The sequence below is a fragment of the Daphnia magna genome, linkage group LG1 (genome assembly GCF_020631705.1).
Source record: "Daphnia magna isolate NIES linkage group LG1, ASM2063170v1.1, whole genome shotgun sequence".
Lineage (NCBI taxonomy): Eukaryota > Metazoa > Arthropoda > Branchiopoda > Diplostraca > Daphniidae > Daphnia > Daphnia magna.
The window spans coordinates 4,484,951-4,497,857 of record NC_059182.1 but is presented as its reverse complement, the minus strand read 5'-3'; the positions used below and the strand labels follow the sequence as shown (position 1 = coordinate 4,497,857).

Genomic DNA, 12,907 nt, shown 5'->3' with positions numbered 1-12,907 from the left:
TTCTATGACTCTGCTTAAAACGAAAGAAAAAACTGGAATATTGTAGAAAAATCTTTCGTTCATATTGGAAATAATCAGTAGGCGTACAGAAAGAGAACTTTTTCTGAAATGTTTCAGTTCTCTTTTGAGAACCTTAAATGCTTCATTCAAGCTAACTCTTTGATTTGACGTCAAAAAATCCATTCTAGTAGTACTGTTACGTGAACATCAAGGCACTCAGTAATAATGTAACTCTCTTGTTAAAGTATCGTTCACACGACAGCTCTTTTCTACGTATTGCGTACAACGTATTACGTTCTTCGTTTACGTTTTTCCTACGTAAATTTCATTTCGTTTTTTACGAACCAAAAATTACGTTAAAATCTTCGTAGTCTGTTCACACTACAGCACTCTGCACTTACGTAAGTCGGTTTTTAACGTTAATTCAAACTTTCACTTTCTACTCATAGATGTAGTGTTTGTCAATTTGAGTACTTGTTAATAATATCAACATAAAAGAATAGAATAGAATAGCAGAATTTAAAAATTTAGTTAACAGAAGTAAACAGTGGCGAGATTTAAGGTATAAGAACAGACTAGAAACAACAATAATACAAAAAAAAAGAAAATGAAGACAAGCGTGTTAGATTTTGCCTACGTAGTGCGTAAAACGTTCAAAAATCTTATTTAAAAATGAGATCAATCTCATTTTTCTGTCGTGTGAACTTAAGCTAGGTTTCCCTAGCTTACGTGATTTTGAGCTGGAAAGCGTTCGAGCGAGTAGTTACTAGTCCCACATAATTAAATAGTTTTATCAGCCATTGGGTCGTTCAGTTACAGATTGCGCTTGAAGTTTACTACGATGGCACAGACTTGAGCGTTTTAGTGGTTTTAGGCTGTTTAGAAAGGGTTCAGTTACGCCATCATGGTAATCTCTATGCTCGTTCTCTGGATAGTATTCTTGGCCAAGTTCTATTCCTACCAGACTCCACAGAGCGATCGGATAGGAAACATGTGACAAGTAATATAAGCTAATCATTGTGCAGATCATGATGCATCTTTTTGGTTTTTACCGTCACAAGAGAAGCGTGTGTTTCATCACCGTTAGATGACTCTATATGCACTGGAAAAGAAAAACAACTTCATTTGGAGGGTGGGAAAACGAGGATCGTCGAGACGAATTCTCGTGGTCGATCTGTGATGTCTCATATACTGTGCAGTGTGGGTAGTGCTATAACTTCAGAGGAGTGTAAGAGTTACTAGTGAAACGAGATTGGATATCGTGTTGATTGTTGTGAAATTCGAATAATTTAAATAAACATGGCGGTGAAGAAGGTTTTGTCTTGGGCATTGCTTTGACTCTCCTTGGTTAATTTACATGGCGACTGCTTCCACTAGCAGTACGAATATGTCGATTGAAAATTCATCCGGAAGCTCAACCACTGAGGACTGTGGTGCACATGTTAAGATCGAAGAAGATTTTCTAAATTCTGGTCGAACAGGCCGTCGTAATGCCATACCTGATATTTATTGCCCACAGTCAAGGGTCTCAACTGCAGAATTACCTACAAATTTTGCCAGACTGTCATGTGAAGGTACTTTTTGTTTGTGTTTCTTATAGAATCTTACCATTTATGTCTGTTTATCGATTTAATTTGAGTTCCAATAAAACAATTTCAGATTCTGGCCAACCCCAAGTGTCATCAAACGCTAATCTGGGGCCCAATTCCTGATAGAATGACTCCAATTTCCTCAGATACTCATTTTTTTTTGCAAGAAGTGATCCACTAGCTGACACAGTGTACCATCCTTGCTTTCACAAGTTATCGTCTTAATTTCATTATTCAGTACTATATTGAATGTTGGGTTGTAAATCCCTCTGCTAGTTTTTACTTTTCTCTTTTTTAACTTTTGTCAAATCAATACACACTTGTCAATAATGAGGTGACAATTTGATGAAAATTTTCAAATTCCATTTTTGTGTTCCTCTTTAGAATATAGTAATTGGTTTATTTAGAATGCTGGCTTGTGAAAGGAAATGGTTTGATTTTTGAATCTCCCTGGTCGATCGATAATTGGCAAACGAAGTTGGAACAGGAATTCAGAAAGAGTTCTTAACCCCATGGGGAATATCCTTTCCATAACATGGCAAAGCAATTCTCACATTTGGATGACCAATATTCCAGCTAATTCTCATTATATTTTCTCGTTTCCGAGAGACAGTATTTCTTGCGAATGGTGAACCAACCCGATCGATAGTTTTCTTTTAGCCCAAATATTAGTAAGCCTCGTTTTTTCTCGTCTCAGTTTAGCTACAAGTGTGGACTTGCTTGAGACTGACGTTTAAAAACGGGAAGTAAACGAATATCTACCATGATCATGTTGAAATTTATCAAAATAAAAAAACAAGCTGTTTGGCAAAGCAAAACGTCGGCCTGTTAATATAATATTTTTCTAGTTTATATCTTAGTATCATAGTAAAGCAAAAAAAAGTTTTGATTAATAATAGTGACCGTATTTACTACCCAGATCTCGGCAGAGTTATCCAGTGACGTCAGCCCTAGCTTTTGGTCATCAATATCAGCAACGTGGTAGAACGGTTGTAGCCACACTGTATCGATTGCGCACCCCTTTTGATCTCAATTACCTTTCCGTATCTTGAGCATTCTTGATCACTTTTGAACTAGGAATTTCATTCTGCAAAGCCCACGTCCTCTGTATTACTCTTTTCGTGTTAAACGTCTTGACCAACACACAGATTATTCCTCGTCCTCTAAGCTAAACGTGTTCGCTGCTCTCTAATGGGAACCTAGAAAAAATTTCCATTATTCCAAACAGCAAAGGTTCTAGACATTTACGAATCACGATAGACTTGCCTTGGTGCTATAGAGTTTCAACTTCAAATTGATTGTTAAACTATGGCATTCTCAAAAGAAAAAGGAATGTTAGCGTCACCGGAATTTTGGGGTAGTGTTCTTCGAAAAAGAATAATGGTTAATTAGGTGTACGAGGAAAGTCAGATAAAGTTCGCAGAAAGCAGCTTGTTAGCTTGAAGAAAGAAAAAAAAGGTACTTGCAGAATCGTCGTAACAAAAAAAAAGGTTTTTGCAAGTCCCGGTTAGTCAACCTCGATAGTCGGATTTGTTGGCAAATTTCCCCAAAGAAGAAAAAACCGTTGGCAAAAAGGATCCGGTTGCGCTGTGCTTTTTAACGAACGCGTATGCCTATGGCCACTTTAAACAGACGAGCGCAATGAACATGGCTAGCACTACGACACCCTAGGCTATGCTGCATTATGGAATACGTCGAACATAAGTTTCATACTAGACGTAAGGATTCACCTGAAATGTTAGTTGTGTTTATTGACGTTGGATTACATAGTACCCAGGAATTAAACGGGATTCTTAGAGATGCACTCAACAAACAATGCCAACCTTACAATAAGCGAGATTACGTTGCTTTTCAACCCTAAGGATTCATGCTGTTCAACTTGCTCAAATGCTCTCTATCCATGGTATGCCTACTATCGATCGCCGACCCTAACAAAAATTATGAACATTACACGGGAAACCGAAGAAAGCTAGTTTACACAGAAGTGCTCTTAAACCTGTCGTCGTGATCGGGATAAGTTTGTAAAAATGGCTTACCTCAGACAATAATCACTTCAACGATGGGTTCCATTACAATAATTTAAAAAGGACGTCTCATTTTCGTCTGCTTATTGTTTCACTGCGTCTGCTAGTTCCATTTCTTGGCTAAAACCTAGTTGTTTACGTTTATGATGTAGTATCCGAAACGAAGAGTGCTGTAAGTATCTGATTTACGATAAACTATTTTCTCAATATCAGTGACGCGATCGAAACTCTTAACTATTTTTTTTAATAGTAGTCTTTCAAACAAATAGGTTTTGAAAAAACTTTTGTCATTGAAACGAATAAATAGCAAAACGTGCTACTTAGCGATAGCATAAGCCGCTTTCTGACGATATGTATGTTGACCCCGTTAGCGTCTGTCGTCGCGTAGACGTGGTGTCTTTATCACGTAAACTACAAACTCATAACTAAAACTTACTTCTTTGACGTTAAGACGAATGAAATGATGAATGAAAATATGTTTTGGCACTTGGAACGTCGAAAAGCACTTCACGATGCAACCATTCTGTACATTAACTTGTAAAAAAAAAATTATTATGTAATATAAGTTAGCTGACAGACATTTTCTCATTGCGATTTATGCGTTTATTGTCTACATAAAATTTTGCAAACGTTACTGTTGGCTTCAGTTGGAAGATAACTACGTGTTAGGGATTGTAATTCAGCTCAAGAAGTAGTACTAGTTCAACCAAATATACAGAGAAGGTAGGAAAAAAAGTGTTTCGTTTCTACGCTTCTTCTAGTGTGGTTCTGTTTGTACGCGAGTTAGGGATATGACTTGGAACGATCGATAGTTGCGACTCTACGACTACTGCTGTACCAAGCTGAGGCTAACAATAAAAAGGAAGCTATGTGATGGCACTTTTTTCTCGGCTTAACCTTTCAGAAAACATGGCTGTTCTCTTTTCTTTTTTATTTGAATTGCTTATTCGTGGCAAACTATCATTACGTAAGTGGCAAAGTAGGTAAACTTGAACTGCAACCAATTCAGTGCTAAATTATTGACAGTCTCTCTCCCCCAAATGAATCAACACGAGCGAATGCAAAAAAACTGTGTATTCAATGGTTTTAAAAAGAGAAAAAGAAAATCAATACACATCGTGTAAAAAAAAAGGAACAATCAAACAGATTTATGTAGATTATAGAGAATTGATTCACGAAGTGAATGAAAAAGAAAACACAAGGATTGCGGCCAAAAGAAGCAGCGAGAAGAAAAAAACCACAAAAGATGGTCAAAAGCGTGACGACAAACATACTTGACAAGGGATCGCCAATTCCAGGAGGTTTTATTTAATTATTATTTTTTTTTTTACCAACTCTAGAGTAAATGAAAAATAGATTTCGTTTCCTAGGAGACGGAGCTCCTTCACTTGCGCGAATTATGACGTGGATACATAACGGTGGCACCAAGGTCTCTTTGCAACGGACATAGAAACTAAAAGAAAGCGAACCCTGGAGAAAAAAGAAAAAGGCGTATACGCTAAGAACAATGACAACAAAAGAAAAAAGAAAGAAAAAAAAAATTCTTGGTTTTGGACATTTGGCTAGCCCGGATGATGAGGAAAGATGGACTGAACGTAAAGAAAAGAAAGAGAAAAAAAAAGGAAGGGAAGAACGAAGAAGCATAATAGGATATGTGGATCAACTGGAAGGCGAGTTTGCCATCCGACTCTTCGCTCTCTGTCGCACTGGCCCGGAGAAAAAGCAAGCACGTGATAAACGAAACGACACACTCAGTCACGCAGAAAGACTTGGGATACACGAGAATCTAGATATATATATAACTGGCTCATCTGGCGTCGAAAGACGTAAAGCTTCCGTGGCCAAGGATTAGAGTTATTTCAAAAGTGACTTCTCATTTGAAAAACATAGACAAACAAACGGCCGAGCGTTTTAAACAGTTGGAACGGAAACGCAAGAGGAGAAAAAAAAAAAGAAAAGAAAAAAAGATCGAGACAATTGGCAAACGGAATATTGAGCTTGGACGCGATACACGAGGGGGGAAAAAAAAAGAAGAAAATCAGCACATGACTACCCATTACAAAGCGAAAACATTTCTCGTGTGGAAGTGGGATCTTTGCCTCCTCTTTCTCGACGAGGAAAACATTGTTCGTTGATAATGGATGGAAATACAAACTGATATCATGGAGTAGATTCACATTTTGAATATCATCGGGACTTCCACAACCGCAAAGACAAGGAAAGTGAGTTAACCAATAACAAAACGGTTAAAACTAGATCGTGGTAGATAAACTAGAAAGGACAAAGCCCATAGGTTTCAAAACCGCATTAGCAAAAACAAAATAATTTTGAGAGATGATTGGGGAGAATACATATACGAAATCTAGGTTTTTATCTTATCTTCTGGTGGACTGGGGGCAGACAAAAGAAAATTTAAGGCACGTTTTATTCCATGACTTTCTGTATACCTTGAAATTTCCGGATTATTCTTTTTTTTTTTTTTTTCTTTTTTTGGATGTTGACAACTAAACAGCTATTTCACGAACATCATGACTATTTTCTTGGAAGAAAAACAAAAAGAGGGGCTTTGCTCTGACTTGATTTCACATAATAAACAAAGAATTGGAATGTGGCAAAGTGATTTACGTCATCTACTCCTAGTCGCAACAAAAAAAAGAGGAAAAAACCACAACGAATTGCAATTCGGGTATCCAGTTATCGCAAAAAATGGAAGACACGACGTCAGATTTTCGTTTCCTTGACTCGAAACAGTTCCGTAGTACTTGGTGGGGATAGGACGAAAAGGGGGGAGTGACTAGGAACGATTAGCATCAAACAAATTCAGGTTCCAGGTGAAGGAAAAGAAAATGAGAAATTCACTCTAAATATTGCTCAATGATTGGTGCAGAAGTTCGCCACCTCGCTGAAGGTTATAATCAATAAATGGACCCGCTCGTCATGCACACCCTTCGGTATGACGGCCATTGAAAATGTTCTCCATCCTTGAACAATTCACTGGACCTGCTTAACTGGCACAAGCAGTTAAAAATAAACCATTCTACAGGCCTGTCGGAGGAGGGATCAAAAAGTAACGCTTGAAAATGAACAGTTAAGTATCCGTAAACTGGCCATCGAAAAGAAAACATCAGTGAGTGTGTAAAAAGAGAAAGGGACGCAGTCGAAGGCACAAAGTGTTGGGTGACCTGCGCTGTCGGGTCACACTGTTGAACGAATGAGAGAAATCCTCTGATGACTTGGGCACCGCCGCCGGTTTTGGAAGCAAAACGTCTTTTCCCACTTTAAACCGTCGGCGTCCCACGACCTTGGTTTGTTGGTGCGCCTTCTTCTTAGACAATGTACAGCGTGTTGAGCACGAGAACGTAATGGTTGTTTTTCGCAAGTGTCACCACAAATCCTTCCGATGTTATCTTGAGTCCGCAGCAGCGCGAAACCTTGACGTGTGGGCACTCAAACTCGGAGAGTAACGAACCACTACGAGAAAACACGGCGACATGGAAGCGATTTCCATGCGAATCTCCGATAAGTACATCACCAGCATCCGATATATCGATCCCATTGGGGAAATTGGTGATGGACTCGCATCCGATTCGACGAACGTAATCGCCCTCTTCGTTGAACACCACCACGCAATGACCCTAAATTTTATCCAACATTTTAACGACCTCGAAGCGCTTTTCAACCTTGAAATCGATGCGTACCTTGAAATCACAGATATAGTACTCTTTTCCGTGAATGGCCAAATCCGACGGCTCGCGCATCCGATCAGACACATCAAACCATTTAATGAGTTCGCCATTTTCGGTAATGCGGAAGACGGTCGGTGACACTGAATCGACTGCCACAATATGACCTTGTTCATTGATGGCTAAGCCAGCGACAATATCGATGTATCTAGAAACCAAGAACACCGAAATCAATTTAGCATGTAATCCTAAAAAAAAACAAAAAACTTTTCGCATTACCGTATGACGATCCGTTTGATAAACTGGCCTGTTCGTGAGAAAATTTGCATTCTTGAGCGTTCGTTTCCGCGATCACACACTACGATTTTTCCGGTCTGGCGAATGACGGCAACTTTACGCGGATACCAAAGTTGGCCTTCTTCTTTGCCAGGATTGCCGAAGTCATGTTTAAACAGCCCGTCTTTGTCGAATATCTACATAATTGAAATGTTAAACAAGAATCAAATCAATAACACGCGGCAGATAAACCTGAATGCGATGATTGTTGGTGTCCGCGACGACGATATCTTCATCAATGCCCAAACAGAAGCCATGAGGGGAATTGAATTGCCCTTTCGCCGAACCCAGTTGTCCAAAACGAACGCGGGTTTGCATGGGGATGTACTTTGGATTGGATGCCAAGGTTCCACTGCTGCTGCCGGCAGTATAAGAGGCACTTGACGAGGCTGAGACGGCAGAAGATGGCCGTGGCTAGTTATAAACCAACAGAAAAGGAAAAAGATGAGCATACTTAAAGAGGACCATAAAAAGCGTAAAGATCTTTAAAACAGGAAGGCTCCATCACCTATTGTTTTGGATGGATGCAAATCGTTTCACTTTCTCTCTCAATTTTGTGTTGGTTTCGTATCTTTATTTGTTTTCTTCCCCCGTAAACCCACGGCTGGGGTGCTACTTCCACTGGGCCCTTGACTGGAATCCATCACGTGTGTTGTCGAAAACATTACTAAATGACGATTTTCTCTTTTTCTTCCAAAAAGGATGAAAACACAGGTTGGAGAAAACGCTAAATAAAGAATGTCAGGCGATTTACAGATCCAGAGGACGACAGTGGAAATAGCAAAAACCGGAATTTAGTGGGGGGTAAGAAACGAAAAATAAAGAAACTAAAACAAACAACCGAAACCATCTCGTATTGTTCGGTTGTTTGCTCATTCCAATTTTTTTTTTTCATTGCAAAAGATTGTATTTGGAAAACCATCTGACGCTGACTATTACATTTGGAGCAATTAATTGTGATCTTTTCTCTTGGTAGTTCCAATGTAGAAGAAGAAGAAAAATCAAGATGGAGAGAGAAAGTGAACTGGTAGGAGGAAATGGGACTTAATGGCGCCAGTGCGAGGTGCCACTGGAGATATCACTTCGTTTGTAACGCATTCCGTAGTTTACCGAATTCGACGGAATGAACGGAGGAGCACTGAGGGCAGAGGCTAGCAGTGATGCATCATGAGGAGACAAAGGCGGGCCGCCAAGTCCACCATTATGGCTTACGGACGATCCACTGCCATTAACCAACAGCCCAAGATTAGTGCCCAAGCTCTGCATACCCGAACTGCTCAGTGGGGAGACTCCATGACTTGCTCCTCCTAAGGCATCCAAACCTAGTGAACCTTCTCAAAAACAAAACATTGATTTGATGAAAGATTGGGTAAAACATAAAAAACGAGCATGCGTAAAATTATATCTACATATATAAAAGATAAAAGAAAAAAAGTTATACTATGAGAGCCAAGCTTGGCCAAGGCTTGCAAATTCGTGAAAGCATGGCTGGTGACGTTCATGTCACCAGCTAGCAAATCGGCAAGTGTAAAGGGCGAAGTGGGATGTGGGGACGGAGTGCCACGCGGTGGGGGCAACCCAGCTTGTTGACGCTGATGCTGCTGGAGATGGTGGTGTTGATGAATCGGGTTTTGGCTTTCGGCTTTGCCGGCTAGGGAGGCCAGCTGCTGAAGATTGTACTCTTGTATGGACGTCATGGAACCGACTGATCCCAATGAGTTGAGATCTAAGGCTCGCATCGAAGGAGACGATGACGAAGAAGACATCGAATTGGCAAACGATGACAGGCTTAAGGCGGCCGAGAGGTCAGGTGGCGCGTTAGTCATGTCCGCCATCGATGAGAGCAAAACCGAGTGAGTGAGATCGTTTTTCAACATGCCAGACGATATCCCGTAGCCGATATTAGAAAGATTGCCTGAAGGAGGAGGTTGCGTTTCCAATGGAGATGAATGAGTTGGTGAAGGAGGCAGTGGAGTTGATGAAGGTGTCGGCAAGCCCAGAGAAGACACTGGTTTAGATGGAACACCGCTACTGTTTACACCACTGCTACCATGTTGGGCGAAGTAGCCATACGAGCCATTCAGAGCATCTTCGAAACGCGACAGATTTGATTCGAATTTTAAAAGCACATCCACTTCGTCATTTCGTGACGCCGCATTATGCAGCAACTGCATCTGGGCTTTAATACTAGCGGAAAGATGTAACAGGCCGGCCGGTTCAGCCTCGCCCAATAGCATTTTGGTGTAGCGCAGAGCCGTCTGAATACGATCACGTGTGCGGTCTACTCGTTGACAAGCTTCCATTATGCTTAGTTCCTGATTTAAATTCAATCGGATATCAAAGATAAAAATGGTTAAAGCGAAACGTTTCGATCAGTCTTAAACCACCAACTACAGCAAATATGATTACCCTACCTGTTTACTGTGAAGGGCCTCGAGCTCTTTTAACATCTGTTCCCGCTTCGTTTCTAACAGTGCAACATAAGCCTCGTGAACTTCCGATATGGTTGACTTAGCGGCATCGTGCTGGTGCTGCAGCTCGCCTAGCATTTTTTCTAGTTTATTGGCATTAATACGACAGGTGTTTTGGCGGACGCTTATTTCTTCACTAAACTGCGTAAGTTCTGCCCGACAACGTGCTTCAGCATCAGTTAATCGCTCTGTTCTATGCTCCAAAGCCAGATGAAAGGTATTCAAGCACTGGGTGCATGTGGCAACCTAACAAAAATGGGGAAGCAAAGTTTGAAAATGTTATTCATAGATCTGGTGATCTACCACATTACCTGACAGGTATTACAAAAATACTTGAAGCTTTCAGTAGGATGTCTTGGACAATTTGGATTTCTCCTTATAGGCACAGATTGACCTGATTGACTCAACTCTTCAAATGTGATAACCGAATGATTATCAAAGCAGCGCATATACTGCAATTTGAACAAACAATTTACGTTATGTTAGATTAATAGAATTCAGGTCTAATAGCATAAATATTGATGGTGTCAAACTCTTACTTTATGAGCTGAGTAACAATTGGGACACAATAAATTGTCACAATCCATACACTTTGCAACAGCCTCCTCATTGGCTTTGCAGCTGGTGCATATCAATCCAGAAAGACAGGAATCCGAAGCAGTCTTTTTTTGATATACTGGATCTAGATGCAGTGAACTTAAACCTCGTTCTCCTGCCTGGAAATGTACAGAAATATTTTTAGAAAATAGTTTCTTTAAGATTATTTAGTGGCAAGAACATACTGCAGTCTCCTGTTTGCAAAGTGGGCATACAATAAATGCCTTATGTGGTTTGCTTCGCCCTGAATAAATCACATTTTCACATCCATCTTCATTGTCTACTGCGAGCAAATCTTTCAGGCAGTTTTCACACAGAACATGGAGACACGACAACACTCTGGGATTCTTGTACTTTTCTCTGATAAAATGAAGTCCATAATAAAACACTTGCTTTAAACTGAGATGAATTACCAATCACTTACAAACATTGTGGGCATAAGCTTCCACTTTCAGCAGCATCTTCTTCTAGAGCAAGCCCTTCAAATGACGACAAATCTCCAAAGAGACCAAGATCATCATCTCCTTCATCTCCGAAGCTTTGAAGTGCCTTATAGTCATCTTCTCCATCAGTCCCAGACATTTTAAGGAAGGTATACTATAACAAGAAATGAAACTTGTAAGACAATGGTACTTATGAAAATCAACACTTAAATGTACCCACAAATCTCTCAAAGGGTAATCACAACGAAAATGGCTCTAGTTCCATTCTCGAAAAACAGATCCGAGAAAAATATCTCACAAACTAACGATTTCGTGCGTTATCAACGTTTGAGCAATTACTAATAGAAACTGGAAAGTGAAAAAAAAAAAGACTCAAAACTCGCCGAAGTACAAGGTCATTTATAGGTAGATCACGGCGCCATTCATCATACAACCCGCGCCAATCTAACCCCTCAGAGAAAGTAAAGGACAACCGGACCTTGCTTCTGCGTGTGGGGGGAGTTGAGGGAACACAAAAACGCGTGAGTTACGGGGAGGTAGGGTAAGGAGAAAAAAAAGTGATAAAACACCTTTGTTTCGTTGTCGAATCAACCAATCAGGAATACTGCAATTACCGACGTGGACAGAGACATTTGCAACTGGAAATTTTATGACAAGAATTTAATTTTAACGGAAGAAAATATGGGCCCAAAAAAACCCGAGATAAACAACGTCTAGTTAAACACGAGGGTCGGCCATTTTGCCTATTTTTTTCTCAGGGTTGCCTGGCTGTGGAAATATGACCGACTCTCGACTTATGAGGCATTTCGCATTTGATTAGGGCTCGTCCCGGCATGAATCAGGGAGCTTTTTGATCGATTTGGGGAGAGAATTTTTTTGTTTATGCTCAATGCGAGGATTTCGGTGTTCGATGCGTCCCGGATTTCAATACGAGGCAATCCCCGGTTAGAATTCCCCATTGTAAACGCTGATTTCACGCTTTCTGCAAAGTGCAGTCTTATTTTTTCCCGATTTCTATCAAAATTTTTTTTATGATCGATGTTTTCTCTATGAAAGATTATATTATTTTTCTTTTTATGAAACAAGATATAAGGAACATAGGAAAAACACCTAAATATATATGTTTTATATATATTTAAAATATTTGTATGGATGTATTATATAAATTGCCCAGACACGGTGCCACCTAGTGGTCTAACGCTGACACGTAGTGCACTAGCGCCATTAATTCAAACAAGAAAAATGGCCCCAAATAATTGCCATAGTTATCTGTCCCTCAACCGTGTAATCGATCTATTTAGTCCATCAGCCATCTATTGCTCTTTTCCTATTTTATTTCGAAAAGCTAAAGCTATTTCCTAAAACTCTGTGTACAGCTATCGGATATTTCCCTTTTGTTTTATATTTCCCACGCCATCTAGTCGTAAATTTCTACTACCAGTTCTTAAATTCACCGCGAGAAAGCGCTGATTGTCAATTTCTTTTCCAAAACAACATTCGTTTTGTGAGTTTGAAACGTATTCGTTCTACACCGGATGTGGAGCATTTTGCTGTTACTCTTTTCGTCTTTCTGATTTGTTTTTGTAATCAATAGCCTCGCCATTCCGAGTTAACTATTCTACCCTTACAATTTGGCTTTACGGCAAATTACGACTTTTCTCACATGTCGAGTTCGCTTGGTGTTCAAGTTTTTATGCCGGATAAAAAAAAAATAAAATAAAATAAATGAGACCAATTTTGTCATTCTGGATTTTGTTATTCCAT

At 39.9% G+C, this 12,907-nt stretch overlaps 2 protein-coding genes and 1 long non-coding RNA gene across 6 annotated transcripts; 1 reads left to right on the top strand and 2 right to left on the bottom strand.

Annotated features, from left to right (window-relative positions):
• The first annotated feature begins 1,105 nt into the window (after window positions 1-1,105).
• Window positions 1,106-1,941, top strand: LOC116930254. The gene is made up of 2 exons (XM_032937647.2): window positions 1,106-1,574; window positions 1,660-1,941. Exons 1-2 carry the CDS (start codon window positions 1,358-1,360, stop codon window positions 1,710-1,712), a joined length of 270 nt encoding a protein of 89 aa, XP_032793538.1. The 5' UTR covers window positions 1,106-1,357; the 3' UTR covers window positions 1,713-1,941.
• A 1,373-nt stretch (window positions 1,942-3,314) lies between these two features.
• On the bottom strand, window positions 3,315-3,979 carry LOC116930255. Its single transcript, XR_004398322.2, has 2 exons — window positions 3,626-3,979; window positions 3,315-3,517 (listed from the first exon to the last, which is right to left on the bottom strand). It is a non-coding gene; the product is annotated as an uncharacterized LOC116930255 (long non-coding RNA).
• Window positions 3,980-4,672: 693 nt separating this feature from the next.
• LOC116930253 (brain tumor protein) lies at window positions 4,673-11,911 on the bottom strand. 4 transcript variants are annotated; one of them, XM_045181015.1, is made up of 13 exons: window positions 11,713-11,911; window positions 11,364-11,491; window positions 11,125-11,297; window positions 10,886-11,060; window positions 10,643-10,819; window positions 10,415-10,555; window positions 10,047-10,349; window positions 9,074-9,947; window positions 8,743-8,963; window positions 7,825-8,046; window positions 7,576-7,769; window positions 7,312-7,504; window positions 4,673-7,248 (listed from the first exon to the last, which is right to left on the bottom strand). In XM_045181015.1, the coding sequence occupies exons 3-13, from the start codon at window positions 11,280-11,282 to the stop codon at window positions 6,940-6,942; spliced, it is 2,967 nt and encodes a 988-aa protein (XP_045036950.1). In that variant the 5' UTR covers window positions 11,283-11,297; window positions 11,364-11,491; window positions 11,713-11,911; the 3' UTR covers window positions 4,673-6,939. The 4 variants fall into 4 exon arrangements, with proteins under 4 accessions (XP_045036950.1, XP_032793537.1, XP_045036949.1 ...); XM_032937646.2 differs by lacking the exon at window positions 11,364-11,491; XM_045181014.1 differs by lacking the exon at window positions 11,713-11,911 and having other exon boundaries at window positions 11,360-11,628.
• Between the last annotated feature and the right edge of the window lie 996 nt (window positions 11,912-12,907).

What these genes read in the sequence shown, in the direction of transcription:
- LOC116930254 (XM_032937647.2), top strand. Translation starts at nt 1,358, where the DNA reads ATGGCGACTGCTTCCACTAGCAGTACGAATATGTCGATTGAAAATTCA. An exon ending in TGCCAGACTGTCATGTGAAG is followed by an intron (nt 1,575 to 1,659) that starts GTACTTTTTGTT and finishes AAACAATTTCAG; the next exon opens with ATTCTGGCCAACCCCAAGTG.
- LOC116930253 (XM_045181015.1), bottom strand. Translation starts at nt 11,282, where the DNA reads ATGTCTGGGACTGATGGAGAAGATGACTATAAGGCACTTCAAAGCTTC. An exon ending in AGCTTATGCCCACAATGTTT is followed by an intron (nt 11,061 to 11,124) that starts GTAAGTGATTGG and finishes TCATTTTATCAG; the next exon opens with AGAAAAGTACAAGAATCCCA. An exon ending in CCAACAATCATCGCATTCAG is followed by an intron (nt 7,770 to 7,824) that starts GTTTATCTGCCG and finishes TCAATTATGTAG; the next exon opens with ATATTCGACAAAGACGGGCT.